Genomic DNA, 27,422 nt, shown 5'->3' with positions numbered 1-27,422 from the left:
TTATTTTTTTTAAATCATGTTTTAAAATTGTGTTTATGTTTGTAATCAGCTGAATTTTATACTGTGCAGAAGCCCTCAATTTCATGGAATACCCATCTTTCCTGGATGCCCCATTCGGTTCATAAACTCTTGTTTACATGATTTGTGCATGATTGAAATGTGGAAGGAAAATGAGTGGGCAGCCCATTCTGGGTATCACGCAAGGAGCACAGCCACAGATCATGTGGAAGAAGCAAACTCGGGCCAAACTAACCAAGAGTGCTTTTATACGGGTACTCCTCTAAGTCCGCTAAGTCTTTAACATTTGACTTATTCCTTTGCCCTTGTTAACATGATTATGCTGCCTCCCCAGCCCCAACTTTGGTGTTCTTTGGCAGATAGTGACTTTGGTGTTCTTTGGCAGATAGCCTGCAAATGAAATTTCAAAGGCTAAGCATATAATGTTTGCTCACTTGATGTAAGCAACAGAGGACTAAATCTGAACTTTGGCAAAAGTCTATTAATAATTGACAAATAACAGAACAGTGAGGACGTAGAAGGCAATACATTAAAAAAAAAAAAACCAACATCTGGGATCCAATAACCCGTGAAAATGCTCCCCCGGCTGGTTTGTATCAATGATTACGAACAGCATGCTAAATCAGTACTTCCAAAGTCTATATATGACTATTATAGGTCTGGGGCAAATGATGAAGAAACTTTGGCTGATAATATTGCAGCATTTTCCAGGTAAGAAAATTCATTTTTTAAAATAATGTTTTAAAATTATGCAAAGACTGTACCACAATAAGATCTTCTAGTTTTACATTGGTGGTGTGGAATTGTTTGTTCAGATTTGTGCTTAGTAGGGAGGGGAAAATTCTTGGGGCTGAAAGAAATCCTGGGCTTTCAAATTGTTGAAAAAAAATATCCCAAGCCTGTGAATCTTGAACAATTGACTGCAAAAGCCAACCCTATGTTACTGCACTTGGAAGTATGATAACAATTAATTTAACTGCATATAAAAATAGCAATAAATTCAGATGACTTTTCTTTTTCCTAGTATGACAGTGAGTGCTTGTGTTTATGGTGTAGGAAACAGCATTAAATGCCAGATAACCATCTTATCTTGATGAACCAGATCGGACTGTTGGCTCAAATGTTCTCTTCCTGCTGGCTTTATGTGTTATCATTCATTTTGATTACTGTTGTCTAAACTTTCTCTTTAGATTTCCATTTGTCTATGTAGCATTAATCTTTCAAGCTTGCTGTTACATCTCTCCTTCAAAGCACTTCATCTCTCTTCCCAAATTAGTTTTCCTTGGACTTTCATATTTCAAGGCACAATATGGTGAGTGACATGGTTTATGTTTTCTGTTTGTAATAAAAACAATAAATAAAATAATTTCAAAGTTTTTTTTTTTTTTTTAGCAATTACAAAAATGGTTTATTTGCTGGAGCAAGAGAGGGGAATCTTCACTTCACTCCACTCTTTCAGTCTCATCCATCTAACATTATGGCTGTTAGTAAAGGCAATCAGTATTGTGGGAACTCATTGATGGTGATAATTTAAAGTCAAAAAGGCAGAACTTATGCAGGGGGAGAGAATCCACCTTCCTCCGTGATTTCTTCTTTAGTCTACAACAAAATCACTCAAAATCAATTTTCTATATTTAAATTAGGAGAAATAAAATTATCCTGACCAAGGTGGTCCCTGGTAGGCAGCACTGGTTCACCCACAAATCCATGTAGAAGATGGAGAATGGCAATGGGGTAAAGGACAGGTCCTCTCCCCAAACCTTCCAAGCCTTGACTTTGTCTGAGGTTTCTCCTGGAACCCAAATGAGCTCAGCAAATGCCAGGGATGTCATGGGAAGGGAAGATGACTGAGAGTAGAGGAGCTTAGAATTCTGCACCATTATTTACTATTTTGGGCTCATTTAAAAGTTTCTGCTCTTGGAAGATGCCCCTTCTCAGGCCAATGTTAACTTTGTCCACCAAGTAATGTGATTTGCCTATGAGTGGTCTGAAAACACCTTAAACGAAATAGGTCATTACAACCAAGGAAACTTCAGACCAAATAGGTCATTACAACCAAGGAAACTTCAGACCCTTGACAGATTTATAGGGTTAGTGTCTCAGCATTGCCAGGACTCCAATGCTCAAGTGTCTATTTCATTTATGCCTAGCCTTCCTCACTTCTTAATTCCCTTTGTCCCATGCTAGCTAATTAAGCAGGGATAATTAGAAGTCTCCATGAGCGGCCGGGCGTGGTGGCTCAAGCCTGTAATCCCAGCACTTTTGGTGGCTGAGGCGGGTGGATCACGAGGTCAAGAGATCGAGACCATCCTGGTCAAAATGGTGAAACCCCGTCTCTACTAAAAATACAAAAAATTAGCTGGGCATGGTGGCGTGTGCCTGTAATCCCAGCTACTCGGGAGGCTGAGGCAGGAGAACTGCCTGAACCCAGGAGGCGGAGGTTGCGGTGAACCGAGATCGCGCCATTGCACTCCAGCGTGGGTAACAAGAGCGAAACTCCGTCTCAAAAAAAAAAAAAAAAAAAAAAAAGAAGTCTGCATGAGCTACACTATGTACTACGTGCTGAGGAAAAGCAATGAACCAGACGAAGTTTCTGTCTATAGGAGCTTACATTCCAGTGGATGCATCAACCTCCAAAATGCCGTTGGGTTGAAATGATGCAAAATGGGCCCAAAATAGTTGGCCAAGTGGAGGTCTCAAAGAGGATACAAAGGGGTGCCTCAAAGCAGATGGATCACCTATACAACCTTATAAATTGTAGAAACTTTGGGAGACATAGAAGGCTTGGTGACTTCTAAGTTGTAAACTGGATAAGTGCCTCATGCCTTATGTGAATTACATGGTATTCAAGTGAGTATCCCCATCCTATGTGTGTACCAAGTAACTTAGGGACAGGACACTGATAATGAAAATGAATGTGCAATGCCACCTTTTCCATGAACCTTGATCATTCTCTTTTGTTCAGCTTTAAACTAACAAAAAGAAAGTATTGATTAACTTTTTTTTTTTTTTTTTTTTTTTTTTTGAGACGGAGTTTCGCTCTTGTTACCCAGGCTGGAGTGCAATGGCGCAATCTCGGCTCACCACAACCTCAGCCTCCTGGGTTCAGGCAATTCTCCTGCCTCAGCCTCCCGAGTAGCTGGGCTTACAGGCACGCACCACCGTGCCCAGCTAATTTTTTGTATTTTTTTTAGTAGAGACGGGTTTCACCATGTTGACCAGGATGGTCTCAATCTCTCGACCTCGTGATCCACCCGTCTCAGCCTCCCAAAGTGCTGGGATTACAGGCTTGAGCCACCGCGCCCGGCCGATTAATTTTCTTTGGAGGACAACTGATGCTATTTTATTATCAACTGCTTGAGTTTTTAATCACAACAAAGTTTAGGGGTTGTTACCTAGCTAATATCTCAATTCCTATTGTGCTGTGTGACTCGCTAGGTGACCCTTGATTCCTCACACTGTATCATGTAGCTGGTAATGTGAAACTAAGAATAGACTTTCTGCCAGGGTTGTGGAGGCTTTGGGTTGATGGCATGAAGGAAATCAACCTGGAATTTCACATTCTGATTTTAATGAAAAATGCAAAACACTCAAACCTCAGATAACCCATTGTGATACAAGGTCAGAGTATTTCAAACACATTTACAAAATTTATACTCCCCCCATCTCACAAGTACTACCAAGTGTCATTCATAGTGACAACTTTTATTTCTCTATACTCAGTTCTGGGGATATGGGCCACTCAATGTGACCCAGCAGTTGCTTGGAGATATTTCTGGGTAAGACTTGAGACTCCAATATTACTGTGGAAGTAGAAAAAAAAGTTAAAAAGGACAAATAAATGGAACCACCCAGAAGAACAAAATTTTTTATTGCAGTTGTAACAAAACAGGGCAAATGTCGACTTGCTACATTTTTCATGGCCTGAATTGATTGGTGTTAATTTGAAGAACAGTAATTTGTTTCTCTTACACATTAATTAAAAGTGGCCTTCTCAACTATGGTCTTCGCATTTGTTGTAGCTTTTTTTTTTTTTTAAATTATCATTGATGGAAGGTAATTCAACAATTTGGACACTTAGAAGCCCTCATAATTTCAGAAAAGGAAACTCTTTACTGTTGTATCACCTGTTGATACTAAAGACTGCATTATTTTCTTTTAAATAACAGATGGGTAAAGTGATGTCATTCTCTCACTTTAATATTTGAGAAGTGATATGAACTTAGCTGTGACATTGTGTTCTCACAGGAGTAAATGTTACAAAATCACTCAGCTAGTAACACAACAGGTGAATAAGGTGCTTTTTGATTTATAGCTTTTAAGTGTTTAGAGTAAAAGATTAATATGGAGAAAATTGGAATGAAATATTATAGCATTACATAACTTATAAAACATTAATCCACTCTGTTCAGTTGATGTGATTCAGAAACAGCATGCAGATGGTGAGACATGAGTGTCTTCCTTCAGCAGAGCAGCTACTTTGTGAAGAGTGTGAATATCAACTGATTTTTTAAGAAGTTAAATTTGAGGCCTTTGTTAGATGTAAAGTGTGGATTAAAAGTCCTGTGAACAGATTCTCACCTTAACCCCACTTCCTCGACTCTGTCATCTCATTTTTCACCCTTTGAAAAAGGTTTATTATTCAGCTGGTTCAACTGTTTGCCAGTCGTCATATTCTTTTTCCAAATTGGAGGTCCAGGAGAGCACAGTCTGAGGATATAGTGAGGTACTATTTTATGTATGATTGAATGTAGGGTGGGGTTGGGCAACGCTTGGAAAACTATTAAGTTGACACAATTGTTGTGATGGCTATTTGAAAAGCATCAAAACGTGGAGGACTCTTTAGATAACATACATTTTCCCATTCCATTGATTTTATCTAAATGTACGTAGGAATTGCATTTTGTGCATTGGTTGACAAGTCTCTGTAACATCCTCAGAACAGAAAATACTGTTTACAGTAAGAGCCCACAGTTATTAAAGTGACTGCGCCACCAAGCGGACAAGCGTAAAGCTGCTGCCTGGAGACTGAAGGATTGAGCCTTGCTTTACAAATGGGAAATTGACCTTTAAAAATGCCCCTTTTCTCTCTCTCTCTCTCTCTCTCTCTCTCTCTCTCTCTCTCTCTCTCTCTCTCTCTCTCTCTCTCTCTCTCTCTCTCTCTCTCACACACACACACACACACACATACACACACACACCGCTGCTGCCCTGCAGCTTTGTGTGTTCTTGTCATAAAAGCTTTCGTTGTTTCTCTAGCTCTAAGTAAATATTAATGCCTTCCAAGGCTGGCATGCCAATGGCTGCTATTAAAATCGTTTTCTCTCATTCTAATAACAACACACTTAGAGATGATTGGTAATAAAAACTCTCTTCAAGGCTTCTGCTTCTCCCCCTTCCAAATGGAGATCAAAGAATCACGCTGTGAGGGTCCGTCAAGAAGAAAAGACTTTCAGCAACAGAGCATGTGGTGTGACATAAAATAATGACAATTATGATGTTCAAAGGAATAGCATAGAAATCACACAGTAAAACTTCTTTATTATGCTTTTCAGGGACTGGATGTTTTTACTTTATTATGTGAGGAAGGGTTAGATTACAGACCCTTAGTTATTCCACAAGGCAACATAAGGCAGAATTTCTTCTTCTGCTACAGGAAATACGTACAATTAAGGGCTTTTTCTTTTTCTTCTTCTTCTTTTTTTTTTTTCTTTTTGTTGTTACTGCATTGCCATATCATACTTCACTATATTTGCTAGGAGGTCACGCTATCTCTGGAGGGAGAGTTAAATCTAGGCAAAGAGTTAAAACTAGGTGAATGCTGGTTAGATATGCATGTGTGCTTATACAACGTGTCTATAATACAGACGCATATTAGAAATAGGGCTGTATTTTCTTTAGTTTTAATCAGTACTAATGAGGAGAATAATAAATCCAAACAAATAGGAGATATAAATTTGCCAAGAAGAAAGAGAACTAGTTCTCCTGTAAATTTTACTGGTAAATTTTTGGTTGCTGATTTGTCTGTAATTTTCATTCCAACACAGAAGACTCACAGAAACAGTCATTAAAAAACTGTTCAGGACTCAAAAATATTTTTTAACCCCCAAATTGCAGTTTTTGTCAAATAACATTTTTGAGAAAAGTGTTCAATTAAACTAAAAAAAGCCCCTTACTTCTTCATTACACTTTAATGGATGCAGCATACAGCTAAATAATTTTGAAGAAACCAAATTATTATTTTAAAAGTAATTGCCAGAATCTGCTGTTAATTACATAAAAAGAAGACAAATTAGACATAGCATATCTCCTTAAACTCTGATCTAAACTCTTGCGCTTTTATACCATCTTGATCTGCAAGACTGGGGAAGTGAAATGTCAACTGCGTTCACACAAGAACCTGTACGTGAATGTGCGTAGTGGCTTTATTTAGAATTGCCCCCCAAGGTGGCACTATTCCAGATGTCTTTTAGCTTGGGAGTGATTGAACAAATGATGGTACCCCTGTATAATGGAATACTATTCATCAACCAAAAGGAACAAACTATTGATACATGCAACAACATGAGAAAGTCTCTAAGGTGTTATGTTAAGTGAAAGAAGCTAAACTCAAAAGACTACATAGTGTGTGATTCTGTTTACATGATATTCTTGCAAAGCAAAATTATCGGGGCAAAGAAAAAATACATCAGTGGTTGTCAGGGGATTGAACTGGGGAGAGTTTCACTGCAAAAGAAAATGGGGACATTTTTGGGAATGACTGAACTTTTCTAGATCTTGATTGTCGTGGCAGTTACACCACGGTATGCATTTGTCAAAATTTACAAAACTGTACGCTAAAATGGGTGAATATTATTATATGTTAATTATACTTTAATAAATAATTGTGTGGAAAATGCATTACCCTTTAATTGTTAACTTTCTATCCTAACAAACAGTAAAACTTCCTCTTTTTCAATAGCTTTATAAAGTCATTTGCTTGATGGAAAAAAAATCCAATGATATTTTTTCTTTTTAACTAAAATGTTATGTCAAAGTTCTGGTTATGTTTTTGAAATGCTAAAGCCCCCTATTTTTTAAAAGATGGAAGCTGTATCCAAGGATGCTCCGAAATGTTGCTGAAACAGACCTGTCGACGTCTGTTTTAGGACAGAGGGTCACCATGCCAATATGCGTCGGGGCTACGGCCATGCAGCGCATGGCTCATGTGGATGGCGAGCTGGCCACTGTGCGAGGTAAGAGGAAGATTGTCACCCTAGGGACAGAAGGAGGCTAATGCTTATCGACTTCCTTCTCTGCATGCACCAAGCAAACGTGTCCCTTGATGTTTACACATTCAGATGCATTACGCTCATAGATTCTACCATCAAAATGCTTGCGCCTCTTCTGTCCAGCTGTGTAACTGTGCAAGATTCTCTCTCCCTGCATTGGTTTCCTCCTCTGTAAAATGGGGACAAAAATTGTACCTGCTTCATTGGGTTATGGTGAGGATTGAATGAGTTCAAGCACACTAAGTGCATGGCACAGAGTTGTGGCTCAGTAACTGTTGGTTATATTGTGGGTATTAATAGTGATGTCTGAGGAAATGGATCTCTGACAAGTACACTCACCCAAGGTCACAGCCAGGTAGTTACAGAATTGGAATCCAGCCTCGTGGCTTCCTTATATCCAAACCCTCATGCGTCCCCCCAGACCAAAGTGGTTCTCACAGCCAAAGAGCAAATGCAGCAATGTGGTTGGTTGTGTTTTCTTCCATGTGTCGAAACACATGGATCATGATTCTTTTTTATGGATGAGTTATATTCCCAATAGAGCAGTTCCAGGTGCCTCAAGAGGGAGTGATGAGAAAATCAAATGTGATATAAATAAAAGTCTTATTAGGGCTAATTTATTAACTTTCCAGCTCTCTAGCAACTGTGAACATTTGAAAGGCTGTACAGAGAGAAACATCTCTCCAAATTCTGATTCAGAAACTCATATAAAAAGTTGGTAATGAATTCTTTTGATGATAAGCAGGGCAGAAAAAGAGCATGACTATATAATATTTTAAAACATTTTAATTTAAAAAATTAAGGATCTTGTGAATTTACCTCCCTTTTCGAAATATCTGACATAAAATTCTGTCAGGGATATCAGAATTGCACAATGAGGTTTTGCTGGACAGACTTAGCAGCGAGAAGGACAAAAAAAGGAAAATATAAAATGGGTATATATTTATACAAAATGGGGATAATAAAGGCCCTTTCAGGCATGTAGCTCTAGGCAACAACCTTAGAACAAAGAAACAAATGAACATCAAAAAACTAAAACTGTAGTGCTCTTAAATCTCAATAAAAATAAAATGTAAATGATAAACTGAAATAAATGGGAAAAATATGAGATTATAAAAGGTTAATTTTTTTTCCGAGTAAAAAGCCCTTATAGTTGAAGAAGAAGAAAATATATTGCCCAAAGGGACAAATAGAAATAAATAAACAAAAGATATAAATAAGAAATGTACAAATGGAGATATAAAATTGACCAACAAACATACAAAAAATATTCAGTTTAATTAATAAGCAAAGGCATGTAAATTATGACCAACTATTTTTATTTTCTGACTATCAAATTTTTATTTTAAGATCAGGTAGTGTGATTATGTAAGGGAGAAAATGTGCATTTTCAAACAGTGTTGAGAATAGTGTAAAGTGAAACAATCTTTCTAGAAAATAATTTGGCACTTTATATCAAAGCTCTGAAAATATGAATCTCATGTAATGCTAAAAATTCTCTTCTAGAACTTCCAAAACAATAATTATGATTTTTTAGGAAAAAAATAGTTTCTGCAAGGATTTTCATGCCTCTTATTTTTAGTAGGAGAAAAATTAGAAAAAAATACCTAAACATCTCATAATTGGAAATAGGTTATAAAAATATGATGCATAAAAATGACATCGAATTAAAAAATATAAGAAGAGTACAATAACATAGAAAGATGTTTTAATTTAAAATTGTAGGAAATCAGTTGCAAACAATAGTCAGGTCCTAAAACATATTTAGTTTCAAAGATCACAATTTACAAATGTTTATTTATAAGTGATAAGAGGACTCCTGACTGAATACTCCTTTGATTTTTGGCTCATTCTTATAAACTCTTTGAGTTATTTTGCAAGGAAGAGACAATAAAAATTAAATTTAAAAGAAGAGAGAAAAAAAGGCAAGGGACAGTGAAGAGAATGGAAATAAAGAAAGGAAGTAGAGAAGGCAACAAGCAGAGCTCACTTGGTAAGGCACCCTGGAGCCAGCAAATTATTTTCACACAGGTATTAGTTCCCTCTCACACTGCTGTAAAGATACACCTTGAGACTGAGTAATTTATTAAGGAGAGAGGTTTAATTGACTTACAGTTCTACATGGCTGGGGAGCCCTCAGGAAACTTACAATCATGGTGAAAAGCAAGGGGAAAGCAACAATCTTCTTCCCATGGCGGCAGGAGAGAGAAGTGTAAGCAGGCAAATGCCAGATGCTTATGAAACCATCTGATCTCGTGAGAAATCACTCACTATCATGAGAGCAGCCTGGGGGAAACTGCCCCTGCAATCCAGTCACCTCCCACCAGGTCTCTCCCTCAACACCTGGGGATTACAATTCAAGATGAGATTTGGATGGAGACACAAAGCCTAACCACAACACATACTACTTTATTTGATATTTGACAAGTGTTGCTGTCCCCATTTTGTGGACAAGTAGCTAGAGTTCCAGAGAAAACAGTTTTTCATAGGTAATCCATGACAGATTTATTCTCCAAGTCATTTTTGTTGGTTCCAAGACCAGTCTTTATTCTTTGTGGAGTTGGGCTGGGAAGAAAGAGGAAAAGAAAGCTTCCTAGGAAACTGTGATTTGACAGCATGAGTAGGACTATTTCCTCAAGAAGTAACCATAAGAGGATATTAAACGCCTATTACAGTCTTATCCTCTTAGATTTATTTAACACTTAAAAAGCAATTATCATGTTCCAGACATGACTCTTAATATATTACAAGTATTATGACATTGAAGCCTCAGAGCAGCCCAAAGAAATAAGTCATATTATTAAACCTATTTTACACAGGAGAAACTGAGGCACATACCAGCTGAGTAACCTGTCCAGGAATGCACAGTTTATAAGTGATAGCGATGGGATTCAGATCCAGGTATTCTGTCTCCAGAATCTGGGCTCCTCACCTCTTTGAAGAACTCTTAATTTCAGAAAATCTTGGGAAGTGTCATAAGGAGAAGACCACTGTGATCCCCTAGAAGTAATTAATTTATAGTTTTAGGAGCATGCAAAGCAGGCCTCTCAGGAGAGTAAGTTACACAACAGACATCTGGATAAGTTGGAACCAGCAGAACAAAGAGAGGGTGGTGACATCAAGGTCACAGAGGAACTGGAGAAGACAATGGAGTGTATACATGCTGCCCTCAAAAATCTTGGATCCTCCTTTGGGTTCCTATCAGGGCAGCATCTGCAGAGTTTCTATTCTGTATTTATACTAGAAACCTCTCTCAAGGGTTTCTAAGCTTTCCCCTATGTTTCAAAGACTAACTATAGGTTGTCTATTCAATATTTAGGTATATCCAGAAAGTTGATGGTCATCAGCTTACGAGTACTCCTTGGCTGGTGTGTTTTGGTTGTGGGATAGTGGGTTACTTGAAAGGAAAGAATGAATGCCTGGAGTAGATGCTGCTGGTGCCCTGGAGGTATTCCCTTGTTGCTTCCCATTTCCATCAGACCTGCCACTTTTTGCCTCACATTTTCTCTTGCAACAGGAGCCCACGGATAGATGTGTTAGAAGTAGGGAAATGGTTCCCTAGCCAATGATGTACAGCAGTAGGTGGATAAATACCCAGGCTTTCTTTGATCAGGGTAAGTGAAGCATTTTCTAATATGATCACCCAGTGTTCCCTGGAAGGATTGAGTCCCAGTTGCCCGCAGAAGTTACCTGCCCACGAACATGCCATCTTTTATTGGCTTCTTTCCCATTCTTCTCTCACTACCCCATTCCTTCGACTCATTGAGATCATTTCCAAATAAGATGACTTGCTCTCACATCTCTGTGTCATTTTTGGCGTCTGGAAGTATGCAAACTAGGATAATGGCTAACTGAAGGCTATAGATAGCCAGAGGAGAATTTAAGTAACAGTGTAAGAATATTCATATTAGGCAGAGAGTTATTTATGAAAACTCAGAAAATCCACATGGAATTATGAAGTTATTATTGGATTTATTCCATCATTCCAAGAAAGAATAGGAAATCCTCTCAAGTAAGCCAGTCCTTGGGAATATTGTGAAATCTGTGGAAGTTGTTGTGGAGGATCATTTTTTTGTCACCCTCCTAAATATCTGGCTGCTAAGCGTTTCTGTTTCCGGGAACTTAGACCCAACAAGGAAGAGAAACTGGGGCCAGGTTTAGAGAACAGGGGTTAGTTATCAATCTCTCTGGAGAAGTGTCTCCCTCAGCATGGCCAGTGAGAGTAAGTGAAAGCCATTGGTGGCCATAGGCAATGGTCTGACCTGAGTAATTAGAATCGGCCTCCAGAAAGTTCTAGGAATTGCTATGGCACCATAGTCTCACTTTCCCAGCTGACTCTCCAGATTTATTCAGAGTCTAACTTCAAGGGCCTTTCTGCCCTTCCTCTAGCAGGTGTGGAGCACATACGCTTTGTTAACTGGGACAGAGGACTGAACTCTACTCTTTTACACTGCTGCATGGTTGTAGAATGACCAATTAAGCTACACTTTTTCCATTTTCAAAATGATGATGATACAAGGGTATCAAGTAAAACATAGAGGGCCAGTTCTGTTTGAATTTCAGATAAACAATAAGTCATAGGTGTCCGGTATGTTTGCTCAATGTGGCAACCCTCCATGAAGAAGAGCTCTTTCCTGCAGGAGTTTTTGTGAGGATTCAGGAAATAAATGCTAGAAAAGCTTACAGAAATGGGCACACACTATCTTTATTTGCCCCTCAGAGCCCAAAGTCCCCAAATTCTTTATCTTTCACACATGAAAACTCACTTTCAGAAAAGTATATTTCACTTACATCTTAGTGGAAATAAAAATAGTTCTATTTCTTTCCTAAAAATATTTTTATTTTAAGCTTTATGTAGAAACCTTGGGGTGGGGGGAGGATTTCTTTAGGAGTCAGGCTTGTAATGTAAATGTCCAAAAAAAGATGAAATTGAAACAAACAAAAAACAAAGCAATGTAAGCCCCTGGGTGGAGGCTGTAGCGAGCCTGAGATTGCATGTTCCATCAAAAGGGCGCAGCCACAACTTAGTGCTTGATAACCCAAGGGAGCAGGGATGTGGAGCTGCCAAATCTTCCAAAATTTTAAGAGAAGCCAGGAATCTTGATTTCTATGTACAATCTCTTGGTTTTTAAATGTGGGCAAATAAATAAAAATTCCCTAAAACACTGTTTGGGGCAACAATGTGTGGGCCAAAGTAAATACTTTTGTGAGCTACAAGTGTCCCCAGGGCTGTCCATCTGGGGCATCTGATTTATGTGGAAATTTACCACGAACTAGTTTCATTTCTTGTGGCGGGTCATTTTCACTCTCTAGGATTAAGTTTCTTCATTGATAAAGGGAGCTACTTGAGCAAGACCAATGGTTTGAATGCCATGTCCCAAGGGGGCTGGGGTTGTTCCCAGGGATCTTACAGAACTTAGGTGTGACACTGTCCATGCAGCTACTTGTGTTGCATATTGGCGTTCAAAAGACAAGTTCTTTAAATAAAGAGTTCTGCTGGTAAGAGAAAACAAACAAACAAACACAAGAAAAAACTTTCACAGCAAAAAAATTCCGAAAACAAAAACCCAGAAAATTGGCATGGAAGTGGATAATCTTTGCCATTTTTTTTAGTATATAAGTAAGTGATTTGATACCATTTCAAATTTTATCAAATGCAAAATGGGAGACAATTCAAAGTATAGAGCTACATTTTCTTACACTTCTGAAATCTGTACTTTATGTCAGCCCTAGAGGGTTTAGATGAGGCAGTGAGCATTTTAGTGCTTTTGATTTCCATTTCTCAGAGTACATTCTTGGTCTATAGGAGAGGAACAAGATATGTAACTATCTCTGACTATTGCTAAAAATACAAATATATGTTTAATAAATGCTGGATAAACTCAGAAAGTGATACCTCAAAGTCTTGTGAAAAATGAGAATCACCAACCTTTATTGAGCAATTAATGGCACCACACAATTTGACTTTATTATTTATTCATCTATCCTTACAGTCATCTGTAAACTGAAGCTTAGAGAGATTAAACTCTTTGCTCAGGTTATTAATCACTTAGGCAGTGCTGCCTATAACATCTTGGTATGTTACTGATATTTCCAAATGTCATTGACTGCAGCAAGAATCCTAAGGCAAGAACTATGCCATCATCTTGATATGTTAATTGCAAGCATTCTATGTTTTACTGTTTTATCTTTTTAACTTTGAGAAGATGAAATAAGCCAATGAAAGTGAAATTTATTAGGAAATATTGATTTTGTGCAAAATTTGGGAGCATAAAATATGGGTCATGAATTAAAACTGAACAAAAATTAAAATTCTAAGAATTCTTTTAAAGTGAAAAAAACTGAAAAATATTGAATGAAGGGTAGTTTTTAATGCACTGTTATGAATAAAAAGTTTGATTCAATAGATTACTTAATCAACATTTTAATAGTTGTCAATCTTATAATACTTGTTTTCTAAGTGCCTCTACTTATAACGGCACATCCATTTGAAACTCTAGCAGATTTTATTTTTTTTGAATTTTGTTATTTATATTCTTTAAAGACAAATACTAAATTATTTCTACAAATATTTAACACATTGAAGGAAATAGCAATAATAAACATAAATGCTAACACATAAAATAGGTGGTCTCAGTAGGCTAAATTTCAGTCTTGCAGGATAAGCAGAACATCTCTTCTTAAATATCCAGTTAACAAAATGCTTACTATACTCTGGTGCTTTAAGAACATTATCATGGAAATCTCTTAGATTTTATGCACAGTAACTACAATAAAATTTTCCTTCATCTTTCATGGAGCTACTTGGGATTTCTTTTTCTTCCTTTAAAAATGAAAAATCAAAAAGAAAGAGAAAAAAGGATTAAATATTCATTTATCCTTTTGCTTCTGATTTGTTATGTGGGCTAGTGCCACATGAGGGAGTGCTGGGACCTCATATCAAGAAAAATTAAATCCTACCTAATGCGTTCCAGGAATGCTCAGCATATTAGTAAATTCTTATTAAACTGTCAAAAAAAAAAGTTTTAAAAGAAATTCCAGCCCCTGGATGCAATTAGAGGCTACCACACAGGATTTGATGGGCCATAAAACCATTAAATCTAAACACTTTCTTTTGGAGCCTAAAAGGCCAGAACATTCCAAAGTGAAGTTTTTGGATTCAGCTATGACTTGACCACCTATTAAGATGCAGGTGGAACAGATTGCAAAGTAACACAAAGAGCCACACAGACCCCAAATAACTGCATTAGGGTGGAGGTGAGAGTTTTAGCTGTTGAATTTTCTGGATTTTCCAAGATTAAGTGATCAACCTTAACATTGAGTGAAAGACCATTCAACAGGAAAAATTGTCATTTCCTTTGCTCCACGTCCAAACGATGTATTTTTGAAAGCTTTATTGATTTATGTATTTATGTGTTGTGCTAGGTGACCAACTAGATCTATGTTTCAGCATACCTACCAGGAAAATATCCCCATTATTCTCAATTTTACCTAATCCAGGGAAAGCATTGGACTCGCTTTAAGGAAAGTTTTTACTCTTTTCAAAGTGGAGTGCCTGTCATGTATCAGGTGTAATGCTTGTACTTTATGTTCTTGTGATTAATCCTCACAAGAGGCCTGTGAAGTTATTCTCATTCTGTTTGACAGTAGAGAAGAAGAAAGCCCTTGACCAAGGTCTAGTGCCAGTAATGGTGGAGAGGGGGCTTGAACCCAAGTGTCTTTCACTCTAAAGTATTACCAGATTTTATGTTAAAAAGTCAGTGGCATGTTCTTTCTGTGTGTAAGCACACACACACCCCCACACATATTACATATACTTATATATGTATTAAAATATTATGGACATTTAATATATAAGCATATATAAAAATGTATAATTCTATGCTAAAGTCTTTTCATAAAGATGGTGGCTTCAGTATTAAAATCACTTTGCAATGAAACAAGATTGTTAATTAAAACACCTGTTAAAAATTAGAATCTAGCCACATTAAGGACAGTCATCAAATGATTTCTAGGATTTTGCACCAAAATGTAAGCTATTGGGTGGCTTTCTTGAGAGTATGAGATCGCTGATTCTTAGAGTTATTAATGTGCCTATGACATTAAAATATGATTGTGAAGTCAAGAGGCTCAAATGCGTATCCCAACACTAAAGTCAAACACTGGACGGTTGGTTGAAGCTGTTGTATGCCAGCTCAGTAGCCCTTAAAACCATTACTTAAAGGCCTATCACTGTGTTGTGTCTCCATGTGATCTGCCAGTTATGTCAGAACTTGACAAGTCAGTAAAATGACAGAATCATAACACAGGAATCACTTCAGTAGAGTTAATGCTTTAGTCTATTGCAGAGTTCTTCCTTAGAAACACAGTGAAAACAAGGAAGGAGAGCTAAGGTGTCGCTGGGACTAATTGTTCCTTGCGAATATATTCATACAGTAAACAAAAAAGGTCTAGAGGTGTAGTGGCAGTGTCATCACTCAAGATTATATAGTTCCAGATTCATTCAATGGACCGTCATGAAAGCACTGGAAAGATTAAGTCTGGTTTCCTGGTCTTTCTCGGCAGCCTTTGAATTGGTTCAGTTTCATAAATTGTTAATGAAGATTTGTTTGACAACTTTTAAGTATTTCAAGCATAATTGTAGTTAAGGTTTGTTCTTTTAGACCACTGACTTCAGAACTTTATTTTTCTGCTTAATCTCCATTGTCATTTTAGGAATTCACACAACAATGTTGGTTGCGTCTCTACCATGGTGGTTTTTCTGTGAAGACAGGATGACACAGTCAGTGGACATTATGGTGCACAGTTATACAAACACTGCAGTACGTCAGGCTTTGAGTTTAGAACCACACAACTGCTTGGTACTTGGTCGTTGCATATTTTCCCCATTACATAATGACTTCCTGTGCAGATGACAAAATGAGTTTCCTCAACAAAATTATTTTCAGTGCAGCTGTATTTATGACTAAGTTTTGTAGGAGCTTTTTAATCAAATGCACCTAAGAAAACCTCAACACTTTAGGCCCTTTGAACATATTACCTTTTTTTGCTTTCTCTTTCCTCTTTTTCCTTAGAACCATAATTTTGGAAGCTCAACTTTGCCTTCCCATAAAAGAGAGTTATTTTCAAAGAAATTATTTGCGTCCAAAGTAACATGTTGCTTAATTGTTCTGTTTGGATCTTGGGATGTGATTAGTCCCACATGAGTTAATATTCCATAGTTTACTCTCATTGATAAGTAATATTGTCTATTTCCTCTATTGTTTTATGGTGGTGGCGGCTGTGGATGAACAGCGTTCTCAAATGTGTTGTAATTTCCTTCCTCATCAAGCCCAGCCTGATAACTTTAGTTTTGCTTGGTGGTTCATCATCTTATTTCTGTGTGTAAGATTGTTGGCCCTGACATTAAACATTTGGAAACTATTTTATAATTGGTAAATTGTGCTTTCTCAGCTTTGGGTAACCGCTCTCTTCTTCATCTTGTACCATTTTATTTTTATTTTGTCATTTACTTTTGCTTCTGATCTGAGATCTAGGAAGCTGGACAAATCCAGGATGAGCAAGTTAAAAAAAAAACAACTTAAACCAAAGCAAAGTCATGAGATAATGGTTAAGCGAACCAAGGGGCTATCATATGGGCACAGTTTGATTCCTTGGCTTTAGAAGTAGTAAGAGATGAATGCGTAAGCAAATGTGCAGATGTACCTGTGCCCCTCTCCAGAGGCTGCCAGCAGAGAAGAAAGGCAGATTTATCAGCAAGTCATGGCTGGCCATTAGCAACCATGTGACAACCACTACCAACCCACTGCCATTGCTCTGGCTTTCCCTCCCATTTTCAATGAGCCCAGCTTGGCTCAGGACATCACACATATTCTACTAACTTGGATGAGTCCTTTTGAAATAAAATGTCTACCTCATGGTTCTCAGAGTATGGTCCTTGGAACAACAGCATCAGCAGGACTCGAGAGCTTGTTAGAAATGCAGAGCTTAGGTCCCGCTACAGACCTACTACTGAGTCATAATTTGAATTTTGTTAACATCCCCTTGTGATTCCTATGCACCTCAAAGCTTGAGAAGACCTGGACTGAGCCTGGGATGAAAGTTCCTGTTGGTTCCAAGTCACAGGCATAGTCAAAGTCTTCAAACATGAACAGTATTAGATGTAGATGGATACTGTTCTCTTCTGAAGAACTTCAAGGTCTTCTGAGAGCCGGTCAAGTTTAGAATGACTGCCTGAAATGAGTGAGAAGTCACAAGGAGACTCTAGATAATTAAGAGATGTGTTCAAGGTAGTCTTGATTAAAAACTTGGGACAGGCAGGCTTAGTATCCAGGCCTCTAAAATTTATGTATTCAATGGATTTCCTATTTTTGCTTCTTTACATTCAGATTACCAGGATCAGAAATAAATGTTTTCATTAAGGCTTGATGTGACAAACAAACAAAATAAAAAACTACCAAACTCTAGAAGAACAACTGCATTTCTCAGCCACAGGGCTGCTTTCCAAAGCTGTTTCCCTGTCCTAACTCATTTAAATCGCTGTACGTTGGAGTTTAGAATTTGTGTCTACCCCAGAGGTAACTGCATTCATATCTGATGAATTGCTGTAAATCTCAGCAGTTGATTATGGCTTCCATAGTATAGGAAACTTAGCCAACCCTCTATTGAATAGCAGTTTAGAAAGGTCGAGCTACGTTTACCTTATTGTAGACCCTCGTGGCATCTTCCCACTCTAGGGCATGTGATTTAACTCTAATAGGAATCTTTATTATGGGTGGGTCTGAGATGAACTTTTATTATGTAAAACAGAAAGCATTCCACTGTCCATAGCCCATTTTTTGAGATAGATTGGGGGGAATGGATGTTTAAGCAGTGATACTAATCTCATTTATTTTATATTATTATATAGTTTATATTTATAGTTTATATTATATTTATAGTTACATTGCAAATGGAAGAGTAGAGAAATCAAAACATATACTGAGAACTAATTTTTTCTTCCAAGTATTAGTGATTGATGGTTGGACTATGCAAGTGCTGATAGCCCCTTAGACTCACTCTGCAGTTCCCCCCATGAAACTTTGTAAACAGGTTAGGAGGGGGATGAGGAAAAGCATGTTCTAGTTGCGCTTTTTGGATTATTTGTTCCCAGATCCCCAAAGTAATGTGTACCCTAGGAATGCAGAAATTATCTCCTTAGATATTCTCTCCCTATACAGGTCCTCACAGGGAGTTCTTGGTCCTGGAGAAGATTCTACTCTCCTTTAAAAGCTTTCTCCAAAAAGGTAGTGAGTATTGGACATGTATTTGCCAGGGAAAAGAGAAATGGGTCTCTTGAGCATCAACATCATTGGAGAAGAACCTCCATACTGTTTTTCAGAATGGCTGTGATAACTTACATTCCTGCCATCTGTGGGTTCCCTCTTCTCCACAAGGGTTCCCTTTTTTTCACCTCCTCACCAACACTTGTTATCATTGGTCTTTTTGATAATAACCATTCTAACAGTTGGAGGTGATACTTCATTGTGATTTTAATATAAATTTCCCCGATGATTAGAGATGCTGAGCTTCTTTCATATATCTATAAGCCAGTTGTATCTTTTCTTTTGAGAAATGTCTGTTCAGATCCTTTGCCCATTATTTTTTCTTTTTACAACTTCTATTTCAAGACCGGGGGTATGTGTGCAAGTTTGTTACAAAGGCATATTGCATGATGCTGAGGTTTGGAGTGCAAATGAATCCATCCCCTAGGCAGCGAGCATAGTTCCCAACAGGTAGTTTTTTTCAGCCCTTTTCCCCATCGCAACTCCATTCTTGTATTCCCCAGCATCTATTGTTCTCATTTTTATGACTATGTGTATCCAATGTTCTGCTTCCATTTATAAGTGACAACATGTGGTATTCAGTGTTTGGTTACTACATTAATTCACTTAGGATAAGGATTTCCAGCTGCATCCATGTTGGTGCAAAGGACATGATGTTGTTCTCTTTTATGGCTACATAGTATTCTATGATGTATATGTACAACATTTTAAAAATTCAATCCACCATTGATGGGCACATGGATTGATCTTATGTCTTTGCTATTATGAATGGTGCTGTGATTAACATACAGGTGCATGTGTCTCTTTGGTAGAATGCTCTAACAGGGTGGATGCCCCCTGCTCTGCCAGGCACTGATGTTTAAGTTGCTGGATTGTGAGGAAGTCCAGGGGTTCCTTGGGGAGAAAAGGAAGTGATAACACTGAAGCACAATGGCATATTGAAGGGACTCAGGGGCTAGGGTTATTAACTCCAGAGACGTGGCTATTTACCAGTTGAAGTGGAAGTATTTTAATAATTCAACAAACATAATTGCCATTCTGGTATGTATCAACTTCATCTCAGATCTGTCCTTAAGAAGTAGACAAATATTTGCCTCACTGAATGATCCTTATAAATTCCCAGACTCCCTTAGCTCATTCTAACATAAAACTGTATTAAAAATAAGGAATGTAATTCATCAATAATTTTTCTTTGTCACAGCAAATAGTCACAAGTGGATTAAGATCACAGTGATCACTCATATTGTTCCAGGGAGTATGGAGCCTGATGTTTTGCTCCTCTGTTTTCTTCCAGCTTCAAAGGATAATACCTTAGACAGACTCTGATATGCCCCCTACATGCAGGAGCATTCTCTTGAAATAATTTTGGTGACTCTGATTCAAAATTTCAGCAATGTATTATTTAATTATTGGGAAATAAACACTGAGCAGCAATATCTCCAGCAGCCACTTGTATCAGAGGAGGTAGAATCAGGAAACAGATGGTACGGACCAGACTTGCTTCTCTCTAAATATGCATACCCAAATGATTTGGGTAAATTGTTTGTGAGGGCTGACACTTCTGCAAGTCAGATGATTTGAAAGAAATGGAATTGTGGGTGTTTTTGCCATTTTGGTAATCTGTGTGGAATGTCTGTAGCTATTTCTTAAGAGTTCAAGGGAATCCTTTTGTGGATTTTGACCTCCCTATCGGCACAACTGCTGCTAGACAACATGATGTATTTGTATTAACTACAAAAACATGCCCTGTTATCTGAGTGATTCTCTTTGCCAGACCCCTTTGTGCATCCACATTCTGTACCTCCAGTATACGGAGGACCTTCCCACCTGATTCCAAGATTCCATGCCTTCCCAACACATGGCAGTGTCTCTCATGCACAAGGCAAACCTACTCTCTTCGGTGTCATTGCCCTGAAATATTGAGAGAGTGCATTTGTCTATGCTTGGTACCAAGGAGTCATTTAGGCGTGCAGGGAGTCTAGAAAGATCATTGTTCTGGCAGAGTTGTCAGACATGCTGAATTCTCCTTATCTCTGTGTGATCTTAGGTAACATCCTCTTCAGGACATAATTTTTTTCTTTTTCTTTTTTTTTTTTTTTGAGACAGAGTCTCACTCTGTCACCCAGGCTGGAGTGCAGTGGTGTTATCTCTGCTCACTGCAACCTCTGCCTCCCAGGTTCAAGCGATCCTCGTGCTTCAGTGCCCCACCAAGTAGCTGAGATTCCAGGCGTGCGCCACCATGCTCAGCTAATATTTGCATTTTTAGTAGAGACAGGGTTTCACCATGTTAGTCAGGCTGGGCTTAAACTCCTGACCTCAAGTGATCCACCCACCTTGACCTCCCAAAGTGCTGGGATTAAAACGTGAGCCACCAAGCCCAGACAGGACATAATTTCTTTTAGGCGAATTGATCGTTAGAGGATTTTGATCCAAGCAATCAATGTCCCTTGGTGTTCCTTTCAAACAGCAATAAGTGACCTGAATTTATTTTCCACATTTCCCCATCTTAACCCAAATCAGACAGTGGTCCGGATGTTCATTTGTGTTGTTACTTAATAAAATGGGGGTTTTGGACAATATTTTGCCAGTCATGAGTTTCTGTGAAAGAAAGTCCCAAACAGATTAGTGATCTATAGACAGGATGACCTCCAAGTCAGATCTTCTGTAGCTAACCACTGACCTGGAGAACATGTATGAAAAACACCTTCAAAGGCATTGAAAAATTAACAATCCTCAAAAACAAAATCCATTTTATTGCATTTAAACTGAGAATTTTACTATCTAATGGCTATGGTACTGTTTAAATGTCAAAGTGTGATCCAGCATCAGCCTCATCTGGGAGCTGGTTAGAAAGGCAAACTCTGGGGCCACATCTCAGACCTACTGATCCAGAAGCTCTGTGGGTGGGACCCAGAAATCTGTGTTTTCACATGCCCTCCAGGGCATTTGGTTGTCCTGCTAAAGTTTGAGAATCATGGGAACTTTTTAAACTCTCATTGTAGATTTACAAACAGCAACTCACTGGATTTCCATCAACATCCTGTGAGTGTCACTAGGACAACTATATTTATAGCCATTTGATGCATGGTGGGCACGCAGATGAGTCAAATGACTTGGAGGAATAGTTTCACATAATACACTTTAATGTATTTATACTTTATAATAGCTTTGACTGTTTTAAATATTGCATATAAACATCTATCAGTTTCTCCTTCACTAAAGCTGACTCCAATTTTACTACCTATTTTTGGAAGAAAGCCTATCACCCATGTTCTTTCAAGTACCCTCTAAAGGTATTAGTTAGATGATTCTATTTAATTTTTCATTTATTTGCCCATTTCTTGCTACATTTCGTCCCAAAATATAACTGCTACCTTGCTCAAAAAGATGTGTCTACTTGGGATATCTAACACACACATTTTATGAGATTTTAAAAGACAACATAAATGGTAGACTATATCTTTAATATCATTTTGAAGGATAAAATTTTAAAATTAAAAAGGAAGAAAAATTTAAACTAACCCCATAATTCTCCCACCCATCATTAGCGTTTAGTTTGTTTAGATTCATCTACCAATAACTACATTTGTATAAATGTGATATCATGTAATACATGTCATTTTGTAAACCTTTTTCTTTCTTTAATATGTCCATATATCTTAAACATCTTTCTATGTTTATATTATTTTATAATTGTAATACTCAGGGTTCTCCAGGGAAACAGAATCAGTAGGATCTCCCTCTGGAAGATTTCTCATCTTTTTCTCTCTCTTGATAGATACAGATAGATACATACATACGTCTATCGCTCTATCTCTACCTATCTTTATCTCTAAAATACCTATCCATAGATAGACACTTTCAGGAATTGGCTCATATGCTCGTGGAGGTATGCAAGTTCAAATCTGCAGAGAGACCCAGGGAAATGCTGATGTTGCAGCTCCAGTCTGAATTCAGGATCCTTGCAGAAATATTCTTCTTCTTAGCAGTCTTCCTTCTCCTTCTCCTTCACAGTCTTCTTTTTTTTTTTTTTTTTGAGACAGAGTCTCGCTCCATCACCAGGTGCCAGGCTGGAGTACAGTGGTGCAATCTCGGCTCACTGCAACCTCCGCCTCCTGGGTTCAAGCAATTCTCCTGCCTCAGCCTCCTGAGTAGCTGGGACTACAGGCGTGTGCCACCATGCCCAGTTAATTTTTGTATTTTTAGTAGAGATGGGGTTTCACCATGTTGGCCAGGATGGTCTCGATCTTTTGATCTTATGATCTGCCCGCCTCATCCTCCCAAAGTGCTGGGATTACAGGCATGAGCCACTGCACCTTATTCTTAAGATCTTGAGCTGATTAGATAAGACTCACTCATATTATGAGAGATAATCTGCTTTACTCATAATCTACTAATAAAAATGTTAATCTCATCTACAAAACACTTTCATAGCAACGTTCAGACATGTTTCACCAAATATCTAGGCACCATGGTTTAGCATATTGACACAGAAAATTGATCATCATAAGAATATTAATTTTAATGGGTATCTTCATTTCATTTTATATATGAACTACAGTTTAACCAGTCCCCTAAGACTGGACATTCAGGTTGTTCTTCATTTTTTTGCCACTATTTACAGACATTTTTGACTATTGGACTCATTTTCTTCTTCAGGAACCATATACAAAGTATGGAAAGAAATGTGTATTATTATTATTATTTTTTAAGATGGAGTCTTGCTCTGTTGCCCAGGCTAGAGTGTAGTGGTACAATCTTGGCTCACTGCAACCTCTGCCTCCTGGGTTCAAATGATTCTCCTGCCTCAGTCTCCCTAGTAGCTGGGATTACAGCCACTGTGCCTGGCTAATTTTTGTATTTTTAGTAGAGAAAAGGTTTCGCCATCTTGGCCAGGCTAGTCTGAAACTCCTGACCTTATGATCCACCTGCCTCAGCCTCTCAAAGTGCTGGGATTACAAGTGTAAGCCACCGCACCCAGCCAGAATTGTGTATTTCTAATCATGTGAAATAAACACCGAGCAGCAGTAACTCCAGCAGCCATTTGTATCAGAGGAGGTAGAGTCAGGAAATAGATGGTATGGACTGGACTTGCTTCTCTCTTTAAAAGATTTGAGTTCATATTGCCTAATTGCCCTTCTAGAGGCCTTTACTCATTGAACTACAATTCAAAGGCTTGGGAGGATGAGCAATGCCAGGCCTGTCTTGATCATCTACTTTCCTTCTCAGCCTGCCACTCCCTGGGAACGGGCATGATGTTGAGTTCCTGGGCCACCTCCTCAATTGAAGAAGTGGCAGAAGCTGGTCCTGAGGCGCTTCGTTGGCTGCAACTGTATATCTACAAGGACAGAGAAGTCACCAAGAGGCTAGTGCGGCAGGCAGAGAAGACGGGCTACAAGGCCATATTTGTGACAGTGGACACACCTTACTTGGGCAACCGTCTGGATGATGTGCGTAACAGATTCAAGCTGCCACCACAACTTAGGTAACCATGATCATGTGGGCCCTGAGCTGGGCTGAAAGGGATTTTGTCTGGGAATGATAGGGTGTGGGGTCTACTGACAGCATCAATGCTAACTGATTAATCTTCAGCTAGTCACATCCATTTTTTAGATGTCACTTTTTTGAGCTATGCAATAGGAACAGCAAGGCCTATATGCTTATGAAAGTCAAATACATTTTTAGACAGAGTGCATTAAGGGCTATGGCTTTGGGAAGTATGAATTTCTATATAGATGGATGACACTTAATTTTGCCCAAGCAACAGTTTATTATTATCACCCTGGTACCCTATTTCTTTGTTAAAATCAAAGAGCCACCTTTACATTTTATATTTAATATGATACATGGAACAGCTAAGGCTAAGAGAAAATAAGAGATTTTAAAAAGCAACATCTTTGATCCCTCATTGTCTACTTCTTTCAGCAATAATCCTTTCACTGTGGTTCGTCCATGGGTCAAGATTCATTCATTAGGCCAGGTGCGGTAGCTCACGCCTGTAGTCCCAGCACTTTGGGAGGCCAAGGCGGGTAGGTCATGAGGTCAGGAGTTCTAGACTAGCCTGACCAAGACAGTGAAACCCCGTCTCTACTAAAAACTACAAAAACTAGCCAGGCGCAGTGGCAGGTGCCTGTAATCCCAGCTACTCGGGAGGCTGAGGCAGGAGAATTGCTTGAACCCGGGAGACAGAGGTTGTGGTGAACTGAGATTGCGCCACTGAACTCCAGCCTGGGCAACAGAGTGAGACTGTCTAAAAAAAAAAAAAAAAAGAATTCATTCATTCATTCACCCAAATCATTCATCTTATCAAAAACAATATGTCACATAATCTGATGTTGAACTATACTGGTTTCATCATTTACCCTGTCCACAAGCAGTGAATTATTGTCTCTTTCCTGATAGTATTTTGGGATTACAATCATCTTGAGTCAAAGCTGGAAACTGTGTGGAAGTTTCTGGAAAAGACCCAATCTCCTTAAACTATCTATACACCTCTTTCTGCCATCATGTTTTCCTTCCTTTAGCTTCCACCAAAATGAGCTCTTGGATTTTTCATGTAAATGTATGATGTCCCTCAGGCCTATAAGTATTTGAAAAGGGGTCGAAATCTTAGTTTTAATGAAGAACATTTTTATGATGGACTCCTACAGCTTCTATTGCAATATGTAAGATGATGAGCACTTCCTGGGCACTCAGACCTCATTCCACATAGGCCCTTGCTTATTCTATGTTCGAATTGTATTCGAAAAAAAAAAAAAAAAAAAAAAAAAAAGCCAGGGCTAGGAAGATTGAAAAGAGACAAAAGAATAGAGACAAAAGAAGCCACCTTCTAAAGTATTCAAAAACTAAAAGATCTGAAATCAAATTCACATTCCATATACGAATGAGAATATTTTTGAAAGCCTGGAATTTCATATCTATTATGGTCAGTGTGGAGTGTATCTCACCACGTAAGTTGGTGCATGGTCTTATACAAGTGTCATAGTTCTGCTGTGGATGTGGCTATGTGAAAATAAACTACTGTGCATAAAATCTTGCTGTTGAGCCATGTGTGAATTAGCTGTGTAATGTTACCTCCCTGTTACTACCAGGCTGGTTTAGGATATTATTTCTGCATGTGGCACCAGGAGTAGGCCAATAACAAAAAAAGAAAGTGCTCTCCCTGCCGAACTTGCCAATAAAACTGTTCCACATATCCCAGACTCAGGGTTACCAAAACACCCTGTGTTTAAAAAGAACAAAAACAAAAGCCTCTGACATAGTCTTATTCCTTGCCAAATTCATCAGAAAGCTGATGGCTTCAAGTTCCCCCAATATAAAACCTGTATTTACATTATTTCTGTATTTTGACTACCTTTTATTTTTTCTAAAATAGTTTTCCACTATCGAGGCTTCCTACAGGAAACATTCCTCATTATTTCCCCTTGGCCATTTGAAAAGAAATTTGTTCTTCCATTTCCTCCATCTCTTAATACTATTACTACTAACAATAGTAACAACAATAATAAGTACAGTAGCGTTTTTTGTTTTGTTTTGTTTTGAACTTGAGACACACTTTATTGCTCTAGATAGCAAAATGTGTTTCACAGACGCATCTATTTAGATGGGGTGGGGATGACACAGTTGTTAATTCTGCCTGGTACCTCTTGCTTCTTCAGTGCCGGGGCCACTCAGTGAGTGGCGGGAAGGTTGATTTGCTTTCCCCCTTTTCTTTTCCTCCTGGGCTCCTTCCCAGATGACGTGAAGGGCCATGAAACAAAGACCCTTTTCAGTTGTCAGTGTGCACAGAACTGGCTGCGGCTGCCTAGCTTGTCACATCTCCAGTCTGAAGATGATCAAATAATGAGCAGCACATCCAGGTTATAGGGAACACGGGAAACACCTCACAGCTGGTTGTACCCCAGCCCCTCAGAGTGCACATTGGCATTGTTTGTCCTAGCGGACTTTGGTGTAGGCCAGTGCCTTCTGGTCACTTCTTCAGTGGCCCACATTCAGCTCTCAAAGGCAGAGCACACTAATGGGAGGTCCAGGCTTCCGCCTGAGGCCACATACACCCTAAAAGCTCATCTGTTACAGCCTGATATGAAATCGGTTTCTTTCCGCAACTGACCTGACTCATAGAAGGTGAAGCCTGGCTTTTGAGAAGTGAGGTTTGGCAGGCAAGGGAGGCAGGAAATCCAGAGGAGAATGACTTTGTAAAGCATGGCTCCTTCCAGCCCTTGCTGCTTCCTTTGCCTGGGTATGGGGGAGGGTCCCAATCTTGGCATCTGGACCCAGCAGGAGTTCAGAGGTTTGGTAGTCTCTGCTTGGTCCATATGCAAAACAGATGTATGCGTATACATTATTAATGGCATGGGGGTTCCTGAAACTGAGAGGGAGTAAGGAGATTTCTTATCTGCTCTTGGAAGAAGCAGGGAATGAAGCCAGTTCAGTAGACTGATTCCTGAGGCTTTGGGGCAGGAACTTTTTCTTTTTCCATATCCCTACGGAGATGGTTTATTTACCCTGAATTAAGATTTGACCCTTCAATACAGTGCCAAGGCAGTTTAAAGAGAAGAAAAGTAATTTCTGGTCATTGACTAAGATCAAGGCAAATCATGACACTTACCTTTTCTATGATTTGCCCAGCATCATGTTTTCTTAAGCCCAGAAGTGATTTATTGATCACAGCAGCCAAAATATATCAGACACAAACAGATGGGTCTGCCACTATCTTCTTAGGTCTCTCATGATTAAAGTGGCCTGCTAGATTCAATGTGAATAGGTCTCCGTGACCTCTGCGTCACTGCCCAGCACTCACATCCTCACC

General features: G+C 38.6%; 1 protein-coding gene across 2 annotated transcripts in view; it reads left to right on the top strand.

The window, feature by feature from the left end:
- The first annotated feature begins 578 nt into the window (after positions 1–578).
- Positions 579–27,422, top strand: part of HAO1 (hydroxyacid oxidase 1) — a 51,986-nt gene continuing 25,142 nt past the window's right edge. Inside the window, exons 1-3 of one of the 2 annotated variants that reach the window (XM_002747346.7) lie at positions 579–729; positions 7,102–7,253; positions 23,843–24,098. In XM_002747346.7, the coding sequence (XP_002747392.2) occupies positions 593–729; positions 7,102–7,253; positions 23,843–24,098 (545 nt within the window). In that variant the 5' untranslated portion in view covers positions 579–592. The remainder of the gene's footprint in view (positions 730–7,101; positions 7,254–23,842; positions 24,099–27,422) is intronic. The other variant, XM_017971952.4, reaches the window with a different exon arrangement.

Source organism: Callithrix jacchus, chromosome 5 (genome assembly GCF_049354715.1).
Source record: "Callithrix jacchus isolate 240 chromosome 5, calJac240_pri, whole genome shotgun sequence".
NCBI lineage: Eukaryota > Metazoa > Chordata > Mammalia > Primates > Cebidae > Callithrix > Callithrix jacchus.
The sequence above is the reverse complement of the archived record's forward strand: the minus strand, read 5'-3'. Positions and strand labels throughout refer to the sequence as shown.